The following is a 15,711-nucleotide window of genomic DNA, read 5'->3' as shown; positions in this document are numbered from 1 at the left end:
GGTTCAGGCTGTTGTGTTATATCGTATCAACAACAACAAAGGGTATGAGGGCAAGTAAAGAAAAAAAAAACCATGTGGCTATATACCACAAACAGTTCTAGAACCCTGGGGCCAGGAGGGAGGAAGACGGGGTGAGAGGTTGCAAGATCAGATAAGATGAACAAAGATTAGATGCGATGCATCTCTTTATACAACCAAAGCCCATCAAGCCCATTCTTAACAAGGTCCACAATTTTTTCTCCAGCTTGCGTATTGGAACGAACCATGACATGATGTTGTCTCCTTTTTTGTGACGTGGGAATCAACAGTTGCGAATCAAAGTCTCCATACAGTAGGTAGTTCAGTCACACTCAGGGATATAGGGTTCGCCAAGACCGAGAGTTTATTTATTTTATTTTATTTCTGTCTTTATTCACGAGCATGTGCCATATACGCGCCCATAACAGCAGTGAAGACGGAACAGCATAAGGGTGGAAAACCGGGCAGACGCGATCTACATTCGCTGCCATTGTCTCGTTTGTGGAAACAAGCAAAAAAAAAAAAAAAGACGACCGCCATAAATAAAAGCTTGTCGTCTTGACTCGTGGTTCTAAAAGACTTTTTGTCCACAGTGGATCATTTTGTGGTTCCAGAGCCTCAGTTGTAAGCGATCTTTTCAATCTGATTAGGTCCAGAGTCAAGGATGGATGATATAGAGTACGATGGTCGGATTACGTACCTCCGCTCAACGCAAAATGCCGTCGCTTGCTGTTGTTCTTGTGGACAGAAAAACGAGAGAGAAAAGTAAAAATAAGATAAAAACTTCATGTTGGAAGATGCAAACAGAGAAATCACAAAATATTATACTAGACGTTAAAGCTTTTTTTTTTTTTTTTAATGACAATCATCGAAAGGCCAATGCATACCAAGCCTGAAGAGCTTTGCCCTTGGTGAAAAGTGCTTCTCTCCCCCACTGTATTCGGTGGGCTCCGATATTCGGCATCTGACCGACACGCGTAAAAAGGGGGCCGACTAATCCGTCTTGTCCATGCTTAATCGACCTCATGTCGGCATTGTAATCTTGATTGGGTAGGTGGTGGATACGAAGGAACCGAACCATAAGAGAAAAATCCGGACATTTGCTCGCTTGTAAGTTTCTTTGTAAGGAAGGGTCCATCCATTATTCATAATGTTGAATAAGGTACGCATTGAACATGGCATGCTTGAACAACACTCTCCGCACACAGTTGAACAAAGAGTTAAGGTATCAATATCCCAATCGGTATAACACACCGAAAATGGAGACATAAAGGGGAGCATGAATTACTTTTTTTTTCTTTTTCTTTTTCATAACAAGAGACGTCAAGAGATAGCATCTAACTTCAGGGTTTGCCATGCTATCTGATGGAGCCATACGAAAGTAGCGATCGATCCAAGACAAGCAGTCATTCGAAAAAATAAATGGATGCCGGAGAGCTTAAAGAGTCAGCAACATGCTGCGGCCCACACCTCACCTCGGGCTTACTGCGTGAATTCTCTACTCTGTATGTTCGGCTGGTGCCACTGTGATATTGGATCGGACATCACACCGCACGGCCTCCATGTCTAGTCGCACTGTATCTGGGCAGACTGAAGAGAAGAGGGTCTTCGATATCAACAAAGCACCGGCCCGTAAACTTCCGACATAAAAAGCTAGCAGGATTTCTTTTTAAGAAGGTTGGAATTCATGTAGCTAGCGAAGACTGCCCTTCGGCATCAGGGCCTGTCGTCGTTGGTGTAAGCCTGAAAAGATGGCACCACCGTAGGGCAGCCAGGCTTGGTATTACTCAGATCGGTTTCCTTGAGGCTGTTTGGGGCCGATCAAAACCACGATGCCGCTGATGCTTTGAACTTGTATCATGGAAGTCCCACAAGTCGCCCTTAAGCCTCTTGTGGAAACCCAAACGCAGTGGCCCACATCTCTAATCAGCCCCAGATTATGTCTCTTCGTTTGGTGCCCAAGTGGATTGCAGATGAGCATCCTGTCTACCTATTGCAGTTGGTACCCATTGTCTGCCGAGACTTGCAACCGAAATGACTGGTTTGTGCCATCGTGTCAGTATATCTCAGCCACCTCCAGAGTCCAGTACCAGTCGATCTGACCCCGCTCTCGCATGACGCGTGTGGCAACATCGCTGGGAAGTCTGATATTAAGGTCTCGCGATTGGGTTTTTGGACGTTTGCCGGCTCATTAAGAAAGCATAGAAAGTTTGAAGGCGTAGTGATGGACCGCCACATGTATGCAATGACAGCAGTAAATCTTAGACGCCCCCTTCGTCCCCACGTCACAGTCGCCGTCACGGCGGGCACGACGAGGACATTACCTCCTCCTCTTCCTCCGCTTCTCGCCACCGGTTGACCTCCTCCCTTCCACGTCCCGTATATCCTTGGCGCTGATCCTCAACTCGGCTCCGCGCATCCTTCCCACGCCTGGCAGGCCGACGTCCTTGCTGCGCCTGTTGCCGTTGGTGCTGCTCGCAGGCCTCCTCCTGTCGCCACTGCTCTTGGCCGTCTCCAGAATGACGCCGCACTCCTTGGCCTCCCGCCTCCTCCTGGCCTCCTTGTCGGCCCCGGCCTTGACGATGCCCTTGCGCATCGCGATGGGCATGCTCTTCTGCTTGAAGATGGACTCCTTGGCGCCGAGGTTCTGCATGCGCAGGTCCGTCGTCTTTCGGCGGAGGCGGCCCTCGGCGAACGATTTCGCCGCCGTCGGGTTGGAGGCCGACACCGAGGATAGCAGCATCGACGAGGAGGAGAGGTTGCCGGCCGCCTGGTTCAAGAGGTGGGATTCGGACAGGAGGCGTTGGAGGGCGAGGTCGTTTGCGAGCAGGTCGGCCGAGTCTTCGGGGTCGCTTCCTGGTTTCTTTTTGGTCCTTGCGGGCGGTTCTTTTGGTTTTTTGTCGTCGTTTGTCAAGGATGGTGGTCTTGAAGACTGTTGGAAAGAGTTGTTGCAGGTTAGCAATCCACACATGGCTACAGGAATAGAGGTGACAGCATACCATGTAGGCTTTGAGTTCTTTTTTCGACATTGACAGTGTCGGATCTAAGCTCGGCGCATTTGACGAGTAGTCCACAACTTCGACCACATTGGACTCTAATTCAAAACGTGTCAGCAGATGCCCTCCGCGCAGAGCATTCGCAAATAAAATGTATGCAGGGGCCTATTAAGGCATGTAGCAAAATACCTTTGCCGTCGTCCATGTCATCGTCCTCACTGAGATCCCCCTCCGAATCTCCAGAGAGTCCACCCCACTCGTCCGGCCCGTCGCCATCCGAGTCCAGGTCTGAGATTACAGACTCTTCATCTTCGTCCTCCTCGTCGTCGTCCTCATCATTGCATTGCTGGGTTGTTTGTCGCGATGGAGATGCTCCAGCGAGGGGCGCGAATTGAGCCTCAAAGTGTCGGCGAAATATTTCCTGCGCATCTTCGACAGACGCACTGTCTATTTCTTGCGACCTAGACTTGCGCTTTCCTAATATTGGGGCCATGGCTGATCGATTTATTTTTTTTCTTGTTTGCGACGAGGCGGTGGAGGCGAGGAAGTAAGGTACCCAGGAGCCTGGATAGAGATGGTTGTGGTGCCTTATCGAAAAAAAATAATTCTTATCGGCGCGACATCTTTCTAAGGGTCCACATCGGACATCCTTGTCGAGGGGCAGTGACGTGATGCGCTAGCAATGAAAGACATTGATTGCCCCGCCTAAAGCTTTCATTCTTGGGATTGGGAGACATATATTTAATAACGTGAGAAGGTATCTATCGGCAACAAGTATATAAATAAATCTGGCATATGATTGATTTTGTGGTCTTCATTACTTGTATAGGTCTTCAGTTAGGTTTTAATCCCACATATGTGAGCAACTTAGGTTGCTATTTGTCATAAAGTGCTAACCAAATAAATCCACTTACTCTTTAACAGGGAGAAAAGAAAAAGACAGTAAATTTGCATAGGAGAATTGCTCAAGTTCTTTTCTGGTTGTAAGTGACGAGAACTTATAAACACAAGAGACAAGCTCTCCTTGTATCCAAAAAAAACTCCCTAGTGTTTCCCACGCGCAGTACATAAACCCCAACAGGATACCAACTATATCAAAACTCAGCGCCAAAGGTTGTAATTATATTCAACCGATTTCGAGAAACCCTCGAGAAGACAACCTGAAAAAATAATAAACCAAAAAAATGACACGCTTCCGACCCTGCATCGACCTACACGCAGGCCAAGTGAAGCAGATCGTCGGCGGCACCCTCGACAGCAGCACTTCGGAGCTCAGGACCAACTTCGTCTCGCCCCATCCGCCCGCCCACTTTGCCCGCCTGTACCGCGACGCCAACCTCGTCGGCGCCCACGTCATAATGCTCGGCCCGGGCAACGAAGTCGCCGCCAAGGAGGCCCTCGCCGCCTGGCCCGACGGCCTGCAGGTCGGCGGCGGCATCACGGACAAGAACGCCGCCGAGTGGATCGCCAACGGCGCCGACAAGGTCTGACTGCGCTCCTCTGTCTCTCTCGTATTAGTAGTTCCATATTTCAAAAAGGCTGGATAAAGAAGAAGAAAAAAAACTGACCAAAACTCAACGAAACCCTGTGTGGCACGTCTTTGTATCAAACCAGGCCATTATAACCTCCTTTCTCTTCCCCGAAGGCCGCTTCAGCCAGTCGAGGCTAGACGCTGTGCTCGCGGCTCTGGGCAATGACAAATCCAAGCTCGTCATTGACCTTTCGTGCCGTCGACGTGACACGGACTCCGAGCCAAAGTGGGTTGTCGCCATGAACAAGTGGCAGACATTGACCGACATGGAGGTCAACAAAGGCAAGCCGGCTTGAAAGCTAAAAATTACCATTTTCTATTTTCTATTTTTTTTCTTCTTTTTTGCTTTTTGGACTAGACACCGTCCAGAGAAGGAAACACTGAAAACTGACTGACAGCAACTCATGAATAAAAATCACAGACTCTATCACGAAGCTAGAACCATACTGTTCCGAGTTTCTTATTCACGCTGCAGACAATGAGGGTCTTCAGGGCGGTATAGATGAGGATCTTGTTCAAAAGTTGGCCGAGTGGTGCTCCATACCGGTGACGTACGCCGGGGGTGGGAGAAACCTGGATGACCTTGAGGCAGTCAAGAGATTGAGCAATGGCAAAGTTGATCTGACCATCGGTAGCGCCCTGGATTGCTTTGGTGGCAGTGGCGTTAAGTTGGACGACTGTATTGAGTGGAACAAGCGACAGGAATAGCACAGGGTAGTTGCAGGTGGTTTAGTACAAAACATTGTATTCAGGCTACCGAATCGGCAGGGGCAAAAAATATAACAAAAAAAAAAATCAAGAGCTGTATGAGGCAAGCGATCATCATCTTGGTACAATTTCATACAGGCTACAACGGCCGGCCCTCCAGGGGTCAAAATGAATCGAAGAACCGGTCTCGGAGCAGCCGCCGACTTTCCCGCCTGCTTTGTCCATGCAGTACACCATTCGCCATGTTCTCTTTTTGCGCCTTTTTTTTCTTGACCAAGCCAGCGCGGGAAAATCGGATCAGAAAAATCCATACAACAAACAAACACCGTTTCACTCCTCCTCAACGCAGCTACCATTAAATACCCAGATGCCATATACTCCGGCAGAGACAAAAGAGACTAATAACAAAAGAACAGGAAAAAGAATAACCACTATTCCATGCAATGTCTTCAAAGAAAACCAAGAAAACACAATTCATAAAAGAAAAATATCACGGGAGCAGCTGACTTGCCTCTAACAGCAAGCCAAAGATGCTCCCTCGACACCAGGAGAAAGGTTTCTCACAGGTGCATGCTCTTGGTGCGCGAGTGAACTCGCCTACCCTCGGCTCGCTTCTTGATGGTCTCCTCCCGCTTGAGGACGAGCTCGCACCACCTGCTCTTCGTCCTGAGGCTGGCGTTGTCATCATCGGCACCAATGTTGCTGTCCCGTCCGATGACCTCGGATAGTACCTTCATCCAGCCCTCCTTGTCTTGGGCGGTGTCGGCGTAGAAGTCGATGATTTCACCGTTATTGAAACGGATGCGGAAACCTTCCTCGACGAACATGTAGCCCTCTTCGTCCTCGGCGAACGCTGATCGACGTCGCTTGCCACCTTTGCCTGTTGTTTCTTTCTCAATCAAGGCTCGCCTGTCGTCAATCAGGCGCTTGGCGTTGGCCAAGTTGATGGTAGCACGAGGCTGACGAGTCGCCTCATGGTAGGCTGTCAACTTTGTGCCAACAAGCTTGAAGTAGCGTCGGCGCCAGTACTGTACATGGTTGAAGTAGTCGTTAGCAAATCTTTCCCCTATCAACGACTTGGCACCATAAAAAGTATTACTTACTGGGCAATCACCACCCTGCTGGCTCAAGGGTCCCTCCCAGTTTCGTGAAAGACGCTCCTCAGCGGCACGCATCTCCCGAATGCAAGAGTTCATGCTCTTGGGCATGTCTTCATCAGAGCATCCTCTCGGCCTTGGCACGAAAAGGAGCTGAAGTTCCAGCTTTCCAATCTTGTAAGGTGCGCGACGGACCACCTGACCCGTGTTGCCTCGCTTGCTCTTGACGCTGGAAGCAAAGCCGGCCTCCTCCACAGCCCACTCGTTGAAGCAGGCAATATCAACGACGTAAGGTCGACCAAAACATTTCGACTCGTGCTCCTTGAGAGAGATGTAGGAGCGGGCAAAGCTTCCATCATCTGCAGCGAGCGGGGAGAGAAGGTCCCAAGCTGTTGGTTGCTGCCGGCTCCGGAGCCTGGCATTTGCCTCTTGCTGCTCACGTGCCAAGCGCTCTTCCTCCTCTCGCATACGCATCTCCATCTCCTTGCGCTTCTTCGGCGAGGCAAACACCCTGCTAAAGGTTGATGTCTTGGGTCGGCTGAGCTTAGTGGGTGACTGTATAATCTTCTGCGGAGCAGGCTTCTCCAGTTTTACGTTAAGCGTAAGCTGGAATTCAAGGTCATTTGGTACGACAAGCTCAAACTCCTGCCCGATCGGTGCATTGCGAGCCAACTCCAACCAAGCCGTTGTCACACAGTGGACACCATTGTCCAGCGTGAGGCTGAACCAAGTCCTCTCATCTAGTACAGTTAGCCCAGGCCCCAGTTGATACAGAAAAAGGCGTAGAAAAAAAAAAAAAAAACTTACTCCTTGGCAAAGGTAGATCAAGATCCTTGACACCCATGACTTTGACAAACAACCGTCCCCTTTCGCCATTGTCCTCAGGTGTCAAATCAACAGCAAGCTCATCCTCGGCAAGCGAGCTGAGACCAGCGACGTTGCTCTCTTGGCCTGGGAGGGGAGGGGCAGGACCTGATGCAGGTGTGGGTCGTTTCCGGACGCTCTTCTTCCTAACTTGACCGTTCCATGGCTCCACTGTCCACGACTGCGGACGATCCTGCTTGACGGGTGAGTTACCGGCCGAGCGAGCGAAACGATACTCGTCACGGTCTTTATCACTGGCTGTAACAACCTTGGTGTTCTGACGCATAAGGTAGCCACGCTGTTTACGGGATGTAATGTTAGTATCTTGTGGCCGAATTGGTGGATCTGTGACATCGCCTCGTGGACCCTCTGACGCTTGTACAGACGGAACCTGCGATGCCACTGCGCTTGCTGGAAGGTTTGGTTTGGAAAAAGAAGGGTTAGCAACCTTTTGTGACTCTATCACTCGGTCAAAGTCCTGGTCGAGGCTCAGACCAAGATCGAGGTCTAGTGTGAGGCTTCGCTCCTTAAAGCTAGGGTGACGCTCGAGGAAAGCCTCGCTCTCAGACATGCTCATCTCTGCACCCAAGCCGCTCTTGTGGCGATCCGGAATGACTGGGACATCGGGAATCTCTCGACTGACCTGGCGCCTTGCTTCACGCATGGCTACCAGGTCAGATGGCGTGGCTGACGGTCGGGTCTTGAGCTTTGATCCGGATGCTTTGATGGTCGCAAACTCCTCAGGAATGGCGGGGGATGCCCGGGGAGACTGAGGAGTGCGAGGCAAGTCGTCCTCTGGGTCGTAATCATCATCCGGCATAGGATGATGAATCACTGACTCAGGAGTACCAGGCTCAGAGAAGTCATCATCATCTCCCCAACCTGAACCATCATACTCGGGCTTGGACATGACCGGACGATCGGGAGTAGAGGGCCGATGTTGCGATGGCGACTCGAGTTGAGGAATATTTGTTGTGTCGAGTTTGTCCGGCCTCGGTAGCATATACTCTTGCAGATCACTTCCGAAGTCAATGGTTCTGGGCTTTTCTGGGACTTTGGGTGGCTCAGGAGACTCTTCCAAGGTCTCCTGAGCGGGAGCTTCAACGGGAGCCTCGGCGGGCGATGTAGCTCGAGGAGTTGTTGTGACATCTTCTTCGGCCGCCGCAGTCTGAGTCTTCACGACAGGAAGATCAGAGTAGTGACTGTCAGAGTCAATGCCATCCCGGGACTCCCCTTCTTCTTCGTCCGACATTTCCTCCGTGGTGGCACGATCACCAAAGTTCCTATGGGTAGGGTCATAGACATCAGGCATGTCGTACAAGTCGTCATCAGTTTGGTCGTCGTCCTCTTCATCCCGGTGAATCACCACACTGGACTCGCTGTCGTCCATATACGAGTCCTCAGTGCTTGGAATGGGGACATCGGGATCAAGCGGAAGAGGACGATCAGGGCTGTAAAGCGGGCGTTCGGGACTAGGACGCTCAGGGCTTGAGCTTGGGATTGGAGAAGAGAATTGATAATCAGAATCGCGCTCGAGAGACTTGTTGCCGTTGACACGACGAAGAATGGACTCCCGTGAGATCCTGGGGGGCAGCTGATATTCCTCCAGGGCTGAGATGTCGCCGACCTGATCGTCTTCCTCGTCCTGAAAGCTGGCATCAACGTCGGCATTCGCGCTAGCGTTGATGCTGGCGCTGGGAGCCTCGCGCTCTGGTGTGGGACTACCGACCCGGTCACGAGCACCGGCACGCCGCATGCGGCGTTCTCTCTGCTGCTCGGCAGCAGTCTTGCCACCATCGGAGAGCATCATGAGCCTGAGGCGCTCCTCTAGTGGCATTCTGCCATTGCCGATGTTCTGCTGTTCTGGCTTGTTCGAGGCCGATGCAGGTGGAGGCGATGGAAGATTGCGCTGAGCACCTGCCGCCTGAGGAACACCGGGCAGAGGAGGAAGCGGCCTATGGTCACCGTTGTTGGAGCTGGCCGAGTTTCCTCTGCTCGTCTGAGGCCGTCCGCCAGACGCCATAGTAGGGATAGTCTCCGGCATAGGGCTGCCATCGAACGGATCCTCGAGCTGACTGTTGCGCGCCACGGCCGGACTGTCTTGTCTCCACTCATCTGGCCCTACAACAGGGGTTTTATCTGTGTCCTCAAGCGATGCATCGAAGCTGTCGTCATGGGCGCCGGGCTCGTGTACGCCATAATGTTCTCCGTAGTCCTCGTCGTCTTCCTCCGACTCAAAGCTGCCCTCTCGCGAGTTGCTACCAATGGAAGACAAGTCAGGTGTGGCCATCTCATACTCGTTGACTTGTGGAGGTGCGGCATCGAAGGTGACGCTCTTCGCATGACGAGCGAGGTATCGGCCATTAGCCAACTGACGCTCGTCTTGTGAACTCTCTGCCGCCGAATCCTGGTCGTAACTGCTCTTAAAGCGGCTCGTGGATAGTGATGATTTCATAGGTGATGCCGACTCTTTGCTTGGAGTCTGTGGTGGGTTGAATACTGGAGGAGAAGTTGTGATGCTTGTGCTACTAGCCGGGGCAGGGGCCTTTGTCGGGCTGTATAGCGGAATGCTAGACTTGCTCCCAGTCCTCTGATGGCCCATGATCTTAGCCTCGGGGCTTCTCAGGCCGGCAGCCCCTGTTCCGCCATACGCGTTGCCTTGGACCTTAGCGAGGGGTCGCTCTACCTGCGGAATTCTGGTGGGATCGTATTCCTGCTTCTGCTCTAGAGCGAGGATGTTGCTGTTCTTGACGCGAGAAGCCTTTTGAAGACGCTCTATGGATGAGCGGCGTGTGGGTGATGGCGAGCCGGCGCGGCCTCCGTAGAGCGAGTTGTTCTTCGAGTTCAGGTTGCGGTTCTTCCAAAACAAGCGAGGTGAGGTGGCGCCATCCAGCGGGGACGACTGGAATGGAGAAGAATCGGTGTTGAGCGTCATTTTCTGGGGAAGAAGGAAGCGACAAAGTCAGTCAGTTACATTATGGAAGGCATAGGAATGTGTTCCAGGGAAGGAGAGTCTCACTTTGGTGGTCTGGTTCCAGCTGGGCGAGTTTCGTCGCTTCTCGGTTGGCGATATCTCGGTCAACGCGCGAGGAATAGAGCTGGCAACCGCTGGCTGAGATGCGGCGCTATTCCTCGACAGACGCAATGGCTGTACCTAGAGACGACCGGAGTTAGCATTGCATGTTGCTCGGAAAAGGCGCCACCGCGACAAGGCGTTCGTTCTGAGAGAGACGACAGTCATCAGTTGGATAGATCCTCACCGATTCCTCCGAGGCCATCCTACAGTCTCAGGAGTAGGTAGATTATGTTGTTCTAGTACTGAGAGTTGATGGTTTAAGCATGCTCTGCCGCGCGCGAGAGGTGGAAAAGAAAAATGAAAAGTGGCGGAAAGGGCTCCCTGACGAAGCGCACAAAGTGACCGCCGCGAAAGCGATCCAATCTCAGGAAATCAAATTCGCAAAGAAAACCCGCGAGTGCTGGCTGGGGCAGGTGTGCGTGCGATAGCTCTGCCACCGCAGCGCAAATATGCTATAGGAAAAAAAAAACCGAATCAAAAACGATAATGGTAGATGATGTGGCACGGGAGGTAAAACGGAAATTGGGGAGCCAGAAAAACACCAGATCAACAAAGCCAATGTTGGTGTTTACAATGTGCGCATGGCCAGGTGATAAAGAGGTTTCCTGGGGGGTTCGGGTCGACAACAACAAAATGGAAGAAAGCTCGGCTCTGGTTTGTCCAATTGGATGTGTGCTTGCTGACTTTAGTTGCTTGTTGCTTTTTCAGGTCTGTGAAAGTGTAAACAAAACCACAACATGGGGAAGCTGCATGTTTCCGCTTGGTTGTCGGGCCAACTGGAGCGAGAGCCCCACTATGGGTCGGCACTGGCTTGCCTGGATTCGCGCTTTCTGCGTGGCGGGACCCACCATTTGCTTGGGCGCAGAGCCATTTTCTACTACCAAGTTTCATCGCCTTTCAACTTGTCGAATCACATTATCGAGAAAACAGACTATGCAGCTGTAAGTTGAGGGGAACTTGGAACTCGATGTGCACATCCCGCGATGTTTTGCATAAATGTCCTGTTTGCTCCACTCGTGCTGAGTTGCCCCTCTGATAACGGTTCCTCGACCAAAGATCAGTCGGGTACCGTGACTATGGTTACTATCGTTTTTTTTTTTTGGTGTCCGCTCTGTCACTGTGTTCGTCAAGACTGGTAAAACCCTTCAAACCCTGACCCTGTCAGACTCTGACTGCATGCCCAACTTTCCAGCCCGAGCGAGGCGCCAACGGTCGGGTGTTTTGATGATGGGTGGGATTTTATTTTATACGTTTCTTATTTTATTGAGTTATTTATTTATTTATTCATTTTACAGTCAGATTCAATTAGCATACGTTCGTCCGTGACTTGCCGTCCCTCAATATTTCATTGGCCTACTTTGTTCGTCCCCAATATCGAGGCAGCTCTGCAGGCGCACAATCTCTCAGAGCTGTGATCACTTGGATTGTTCCATCGAATGACATGTCAAACTGAATGCTCGGTTGGATCTGCAATCTTGTCACCTTTCAATTTCAACCTAAGGTAACCTGAACTTTCAAGCCGGACCTTCCCTTGCGATACGTCAAAACCTTGTGTGTTATGCGACCATTAACCTCCATTGTTTGGGCTGCCACCAACCTTCGTATTCTCCCGCCAAGTAACTTTCAGCTACTCGAGGAACCAAAGAGCCTCAATTACGATCCAGTGATCCCTCCGATGCCAAAATTGGGCATTGTCTATCTATGGACTTCGGGGTCAGAGACATCAAATCTCCCCGGCACGTGTCTGTGGCTGCCGTCAAACCCTTTACTTTGTCTCTCTGTTTAATCAGAACAGAGCTCCAAACAGGTTGTGCGTGATTTCTTTCACAATCTCAGACATTTTCTTTGCCAAATCAATCGTTACAAAAACCGATTTCAATCAAATTTTGTTGCATTTCACGCACACAAAAATGCAACTATGTCGCCATACATTTCGCCAAAGATTTTTTCATCCCAAAAGGAGCAAATTTGATCGCGACTACATCCAATCCTATATTTAGAACTAGAATAGTATTTCACTGATCGAGCGACGAAGAGCACCGTAATATTTCTTTACTATCGCCACCTTCATCGTCAATAGGTGAGTAGGTAGGTAGGTGAGTACCTAGGTAAGTAGGTAAATACTGTGGTGGGACAAGTTTGAGTAGGAGTTCATGTACTTCAATATATCTATTTGTATTAATGGTGGATGTGACTCCAAACTGACTGCTAAATACTGAAAGTGGCTGCTTGATGGGACGCCCTAAAACGTTTTTTTACTACCTTCTTAACTAGTTGTAAAATAGTACATAGACGTTATGCTACTGAATCTGTGGGAGGTAGGCTGCTGATGGTTTGTATGTTTTGGATATCTTTATTGGCATTAAGAGCTCTGCGGTGCGAACCTGATTCGATGCCCTATGTAGAATGGTAAAGCCCGGATCATTTCTGAGAGACACAGCGGTTGCGGATGAGTGAATGTTGAGAAATTCCTGGGGCTCCTTTGCTTTGTACGGTCGACAATGTGTATTACGGGTTGTGTCGAGAATCATCCCTTTTAGTTTTCTTGCTGATGTTAGCCACCATATCCACGCGCCCGCCTAAAGGGTCTATTTTCCGAAGGTCTGGATCGTGAAATTTTTAGTATGTTCACGGAGCCTTCGGATCGAGAGAATCGCCCACCCGGTCAATTATCGTCATGTTCCCACACCTTAGCCTCTTTGCTTACTATACTTAGCCTCCGCGATTCTCGATCGGACTTGCAAAACAATCCACATTTTAACACCTACAGAAGTGTATGTACTGGGTACCACCAGTTACGAGACTATTTGGAAATATGCATTTGCATATGATGTTTGCACCATAATTTGCCTGCAGCATTGGATATTCGGTAATATATACGGTAATAAATAATAGAATATGTAAATGGTAGTAGGTAATAGGAGGTACCTTAGGTAGGTACCCTAGGTAGGGAAACGTATATATCTGTTGTCATTATTACTGGGTGGGCCCAACCCAGAGGCCTAATCCAGAATCGTGGATGCTATTTAACGTCGCCTAAATATCAAGAATACATGGAAAAGCTATGATTTCATTCTCGAACCCACATGCGCATTGATGATGATTGATCAATTGGCTGATCCGGTCCTCGCCGAGCGGCTGAATCAACTTGATTCCCCAATCATCCATGTGTCATACTTGCGTTACCGAACAATCCGGTATTAAAACCTCTCTTGTAGCGGCCATGATATATCAACGCCAAAATGGATCACAGTACCAAACTGCCATGATTGCGGAAATGTGCATCATATTGTTTTGTTTTATCTCACCCCGTTTGGTCCTCTGATCGATTGTGTTGTTCTCAAAATGTCTTTAAATTGCTCCGCACGAAGACAGGCACTTGTGACATTACGGACTAAGACAAATGCTACGCATAAGTGCCTTAGATCATTATCAAGTTCCGCAACCAAGGTGAGTTCCTGCGTGGTTCCTGCCTAGTCAGGGATAATCATTTCGGACTCCAAAAACTAGAGGACATATTAACAGAGCCCTGAGGTCATCAGGACCTGACAACAGGAAGACAAAATGGCAAACGAAAGGAGAGGGTCGTGATACTGGGCTCTGGGTGGGCAGGCTACGCCCTTGCGCGGACATTAGATCCAGCTAAATTCGACCGCGTTGTCGTTTCCCCCAGGTCGCACTTCGTCTTTACTCCCCTGCTGGCCTCTACCGCCGTCGGCACTCTAGAGTTCCGCGCCGTGGCCGAGCCCGTCCGCCGCATCCGCCAGGTTATATTTCACCAGGGGTGGGCAGACGACGTCGACTTCACGCGCAAGGTCGTCCGGGTCGAGGCCAGCATCGACGACGATGCCGCATCCCACACCACAATCCCCGCACCGGAGCCGGCGACCATACCAGGCAGTGCCGTTATTCCCACCACTCCGCACAAGGGCCCCATGATCGACGTGCCGTATGACAAGCTGGTGGTCGCAGTGGGCGCCTACTCGCAGACGTTCAACATCACCGGCGTGCGCGAACATGCACACTTTCTCCGCGACGTCGGCGACGCGAGGCGCATTCGCCTTCGCATTCTAACCCTGTTCGAGCACTGTGCCAGCAACCCGACGATATCCGACGAGCAGAAGCGCGAGCTGCTCCACTTTGCTGTGGTGGGGGGCGGGCCGACCGGCATCGAGTTTGCGGCCGAGCTGCACGACCTCATCTACGAGGATCTGATCAAGGTCTACCCGGGTCTTGTCCCGCTGGTCCGCATTACCGTTTATGACATCGCCCCGGCGGTCCTTCCCATGTTCGACCGGGAGCTGGCTGACTACGCCATGGAGCTTTTCAACCGTAGGGGTATAGAGATACGTACGGAACACCATCTGCAAGCCATACGTGCCGAGGGAGAAGGTCTGAAGCTCAAGATAAAAGAGCACGGCGACCAGGAGGTAGGCGCAGGGATGGTCGTCTGGAGCACGGGATTGATGCAGCACCCGCTGGTCAAGAAGCTCACCAACAACCAAGTCCGTGGCCGAGATTCAAACTCAAACTCGCCTTTGCGCCTCAGAAGTGACCCCAAAACTGGCGCCATTGTGACTGATGGTCATATGCGGGCACAACTTACAGAAAATGCGTCAGGAGAGAAATTATCAAGAATGGACGACGTCTTCGTCATCGGCGATTGCGCTTTTTGCGAAGCTGATCAGTCATTGCCAAAGACAGGCCAAGTCGCATCCCAACAGGCTGTATACCTAGCCAAGGCCATGAACAAGGGGAACATAGCCGAGAGTAAACCCTTTTCCTTCAGAAATTGGGGAACGATGGCATACCTGGGAGGCTGGCGCGCGATCCATCAAAGCAGCGCGGACGAACTAAGAGGACGTGCCGCTTGGGTTTTGTGGCGGACGGCATATTTGACAAAAAGCCTGAGCGTGCGCAATAAGATTGTTGTGCCGTTTTTCTGGTTTATATCATGGCTCTTCGGAAGAGACATATCTCGTTTTTAGTAACATATCTCAAATCCCTCCTCACTGTTTAATTATTAACATGATTCTGGGCCCAGCTGCCTGAACTGCTACCTTCTACCTTTCTCTACTTGTTCTTTATTTCACCCAACAACAAGCGGAATGCATGATGTCAAGAACTATAGTGGGCTAATATTAAAAGCTCAAGTACGCGCAAATGCCCCTATACGCAATTATCCCTTGCTTATCCGTGTACTTCATGCAGAGGGCCACAATGCCCGATAATATCAAGGTACGCTGATTCGGACGTCACTTCCGCAGGATAGTACCCTGATACTCACGATCCAGAGTTATCATTTCAAGAGGCATCGCGAGGGTAAATCAAGCTAGAAAAACACGTGTGTTGCACCAACGTATATCTCAAAACGTTTCCAGATCGTGGTCGACTAAGAAGTCATGTTTGGAAATGCTAGTC

At 50.5% G+C, this 15,711-nt stretch overlaps 4 protein-coding genes across 4 annotated transcripts; 2 read left to right on the top strand and 2 right to left on the bottom strand.

Annotated features, from left to right (window-relative positions):
* Nucleotides 1-1,498: 1,498 nt before the first annotated feature.
* Nucleotides 1,499-3,566, bottom strand: PgNI_01308 (uncharacterized protein). The gene is made up of 3 exons (XM_031121381.1): nt 3,204-3,566; nt 3,018-3,112; nt 1,499-2,950 (listed from the first exon to the last, which is right to left on the bottom strand). Exons 1-3 carry the CDS (start codon nt 3,505-3,507, stop codon nt 2,339-2,341), a joined length of 1,011 nt encoding a protein of 336 aa, XP_030986521.1. The 5' UTR covers nt 3,508-3,566; the 3' UTR covers nt 1,499-2,338.
* A 632-nt stretch (nt 3,567-4,198) lies between these two features.
* PgNI_01307 (uncharacterized protein) lies at nt 4,199-5,253 on the top strand (the record flags this gene model as incomplete). The annotated part of the gene is made up of 3 exons (XM_031121380.1): nt 4,199-4,498; nt 4,629-4,817; nt 4,981-5,253. The coding sequence occupies 3 exons, from the start codon at nt 4,199-4,201 to the stop codon at nt 5,251-5,253; spliced, it is 762 nt and encodes a 253-aa protein (XP_030986523.1).
* A 63-nt stretch (nt 5,254-5,316) lies between these two features.
* PgNI_01306 (uncharacterized protein) lies at nt 5,317-10,617 on the bottom strand. The gene is made up of 5 exons (XM_031121379.1): nt 10,475-10,617; nt 10,234-10,368; nt 7,158-10,152; nt 6,357-7,090; nt 5,317-6,281 (listed from the first exon to the last, which is right to left on the bottom strand). The coding sequence occupies exons 1-5, from the start codon at nt 10,490-10,492 to the stop codon at nt 5,814-5,816; spliced, it is 4,350 nt and encodes a 1,449-aa protein (XP_030986524.1). The 5' UTR covers nt 10,493-10,617; the 3' UTR covers nt 5,317-5,813.
* A 2,774-nt stretch (nt 10,618-13,391) lies between these two features.
* Nucleotides 13,392-15,399, top strand: PgNI_01305 (uncharacterized protein). The gene is made up of 2 exons (XM_031121378.1): nt 13,392-13,740; nt 13,833-15,399. Exons 1-2 carry the CDS (start codon nt 13,636-13,638, stop codon nt 15,276-15,278), a joined length of 1,551 nt encoding a protein of 516 aa, XP_030986525.1. The 5' UTR covers nt 13,392-13,635; the 3' UTR covers nt 15,279-15,399.
* Nucleotides 15,400-15,711: the final 312 nt, after the last annotated feature.

Source organism: Pyricularia grisea (assembly GCF_004355905.1).
Source record: "Pyricularia grisea strain NI907 chromosome Unknown Pyricularia_grisea_NI907_Scaffold_1, whole genome shotgun sequence".
In the NCBI taxonomy this organism is placed as follows: domain Eukaryota; kingdom Fungi; phylum Ascomycota; class Sordariomycetes; order Magnaporthales; family Pyriculariaceae; genus Pyricularia; species Pyricularia grisea.
This window is presented reverse-complemented; position numbering and strand designations above follow the sequence as displayed.

What these genes read in the sequence shown, in the direction of transcription:
- PgNI_01308 (XM_031121381.1), bottom strand. Translation starts at nt 3,507, where the DNA reads ATGGCCCCAATATTAGGAAAGCGCAAGTCTAGGTCGCAAGAAATAGAC. An exon ending in TGACATGGACGACGGCAAAG is followed by an intron (nt 3,113 to 3,203) that starts GTATTTTGCTAC and finishes GTTTTGAATTAG; the next exon opens with AGTCCAATGTGGTCGAAGTT. An exon ending in AAGAACTCAAAGCCTACATG is followed by an intron (nt 2,951 to 3,017) that starts GTATGCTGTCAC and finishes TCTTTCCAACAG; the next exon opens with TCTTCAAGACCACCATCCTT.
- PgNI_01306 (XM_031121379.1), bottom strand. An exon ending in TGATCTACCTTTGCCAAGGA is followed by an intron (nt 7,091 to 7,157) that starts GTAAGTTTTTTT and finishes TAACTGTACTAG; the next exon opens with ATGAGAGGACTTGGTTCAGC. An exon ending in AGCAGGGTGGTGATTGCCCA is followed by an intron (nt 6,282 to 6,356) that starts GTAAGTAATACT and finishes AACCATGTACAG; the next exon opens with TACTGGCGCCGACGCTACTT.
- PgNI_01305 (XM_031121378.1), top strand. Translation starts at nt 13,636, where the DNA reads ATGTCTTTAAATTGCTCCGCACGAAGACAGGCACTTGTGACATTACGG. An exon ending in TATCAAGTTCCGCAACCAAG is followed by an intron (nt 13,741 to 13,832) that starts GTGAGTTCCTGC and finishes TGAGGTCATCAG; the next exon opens with GACCTGACAACAGGAAGACA.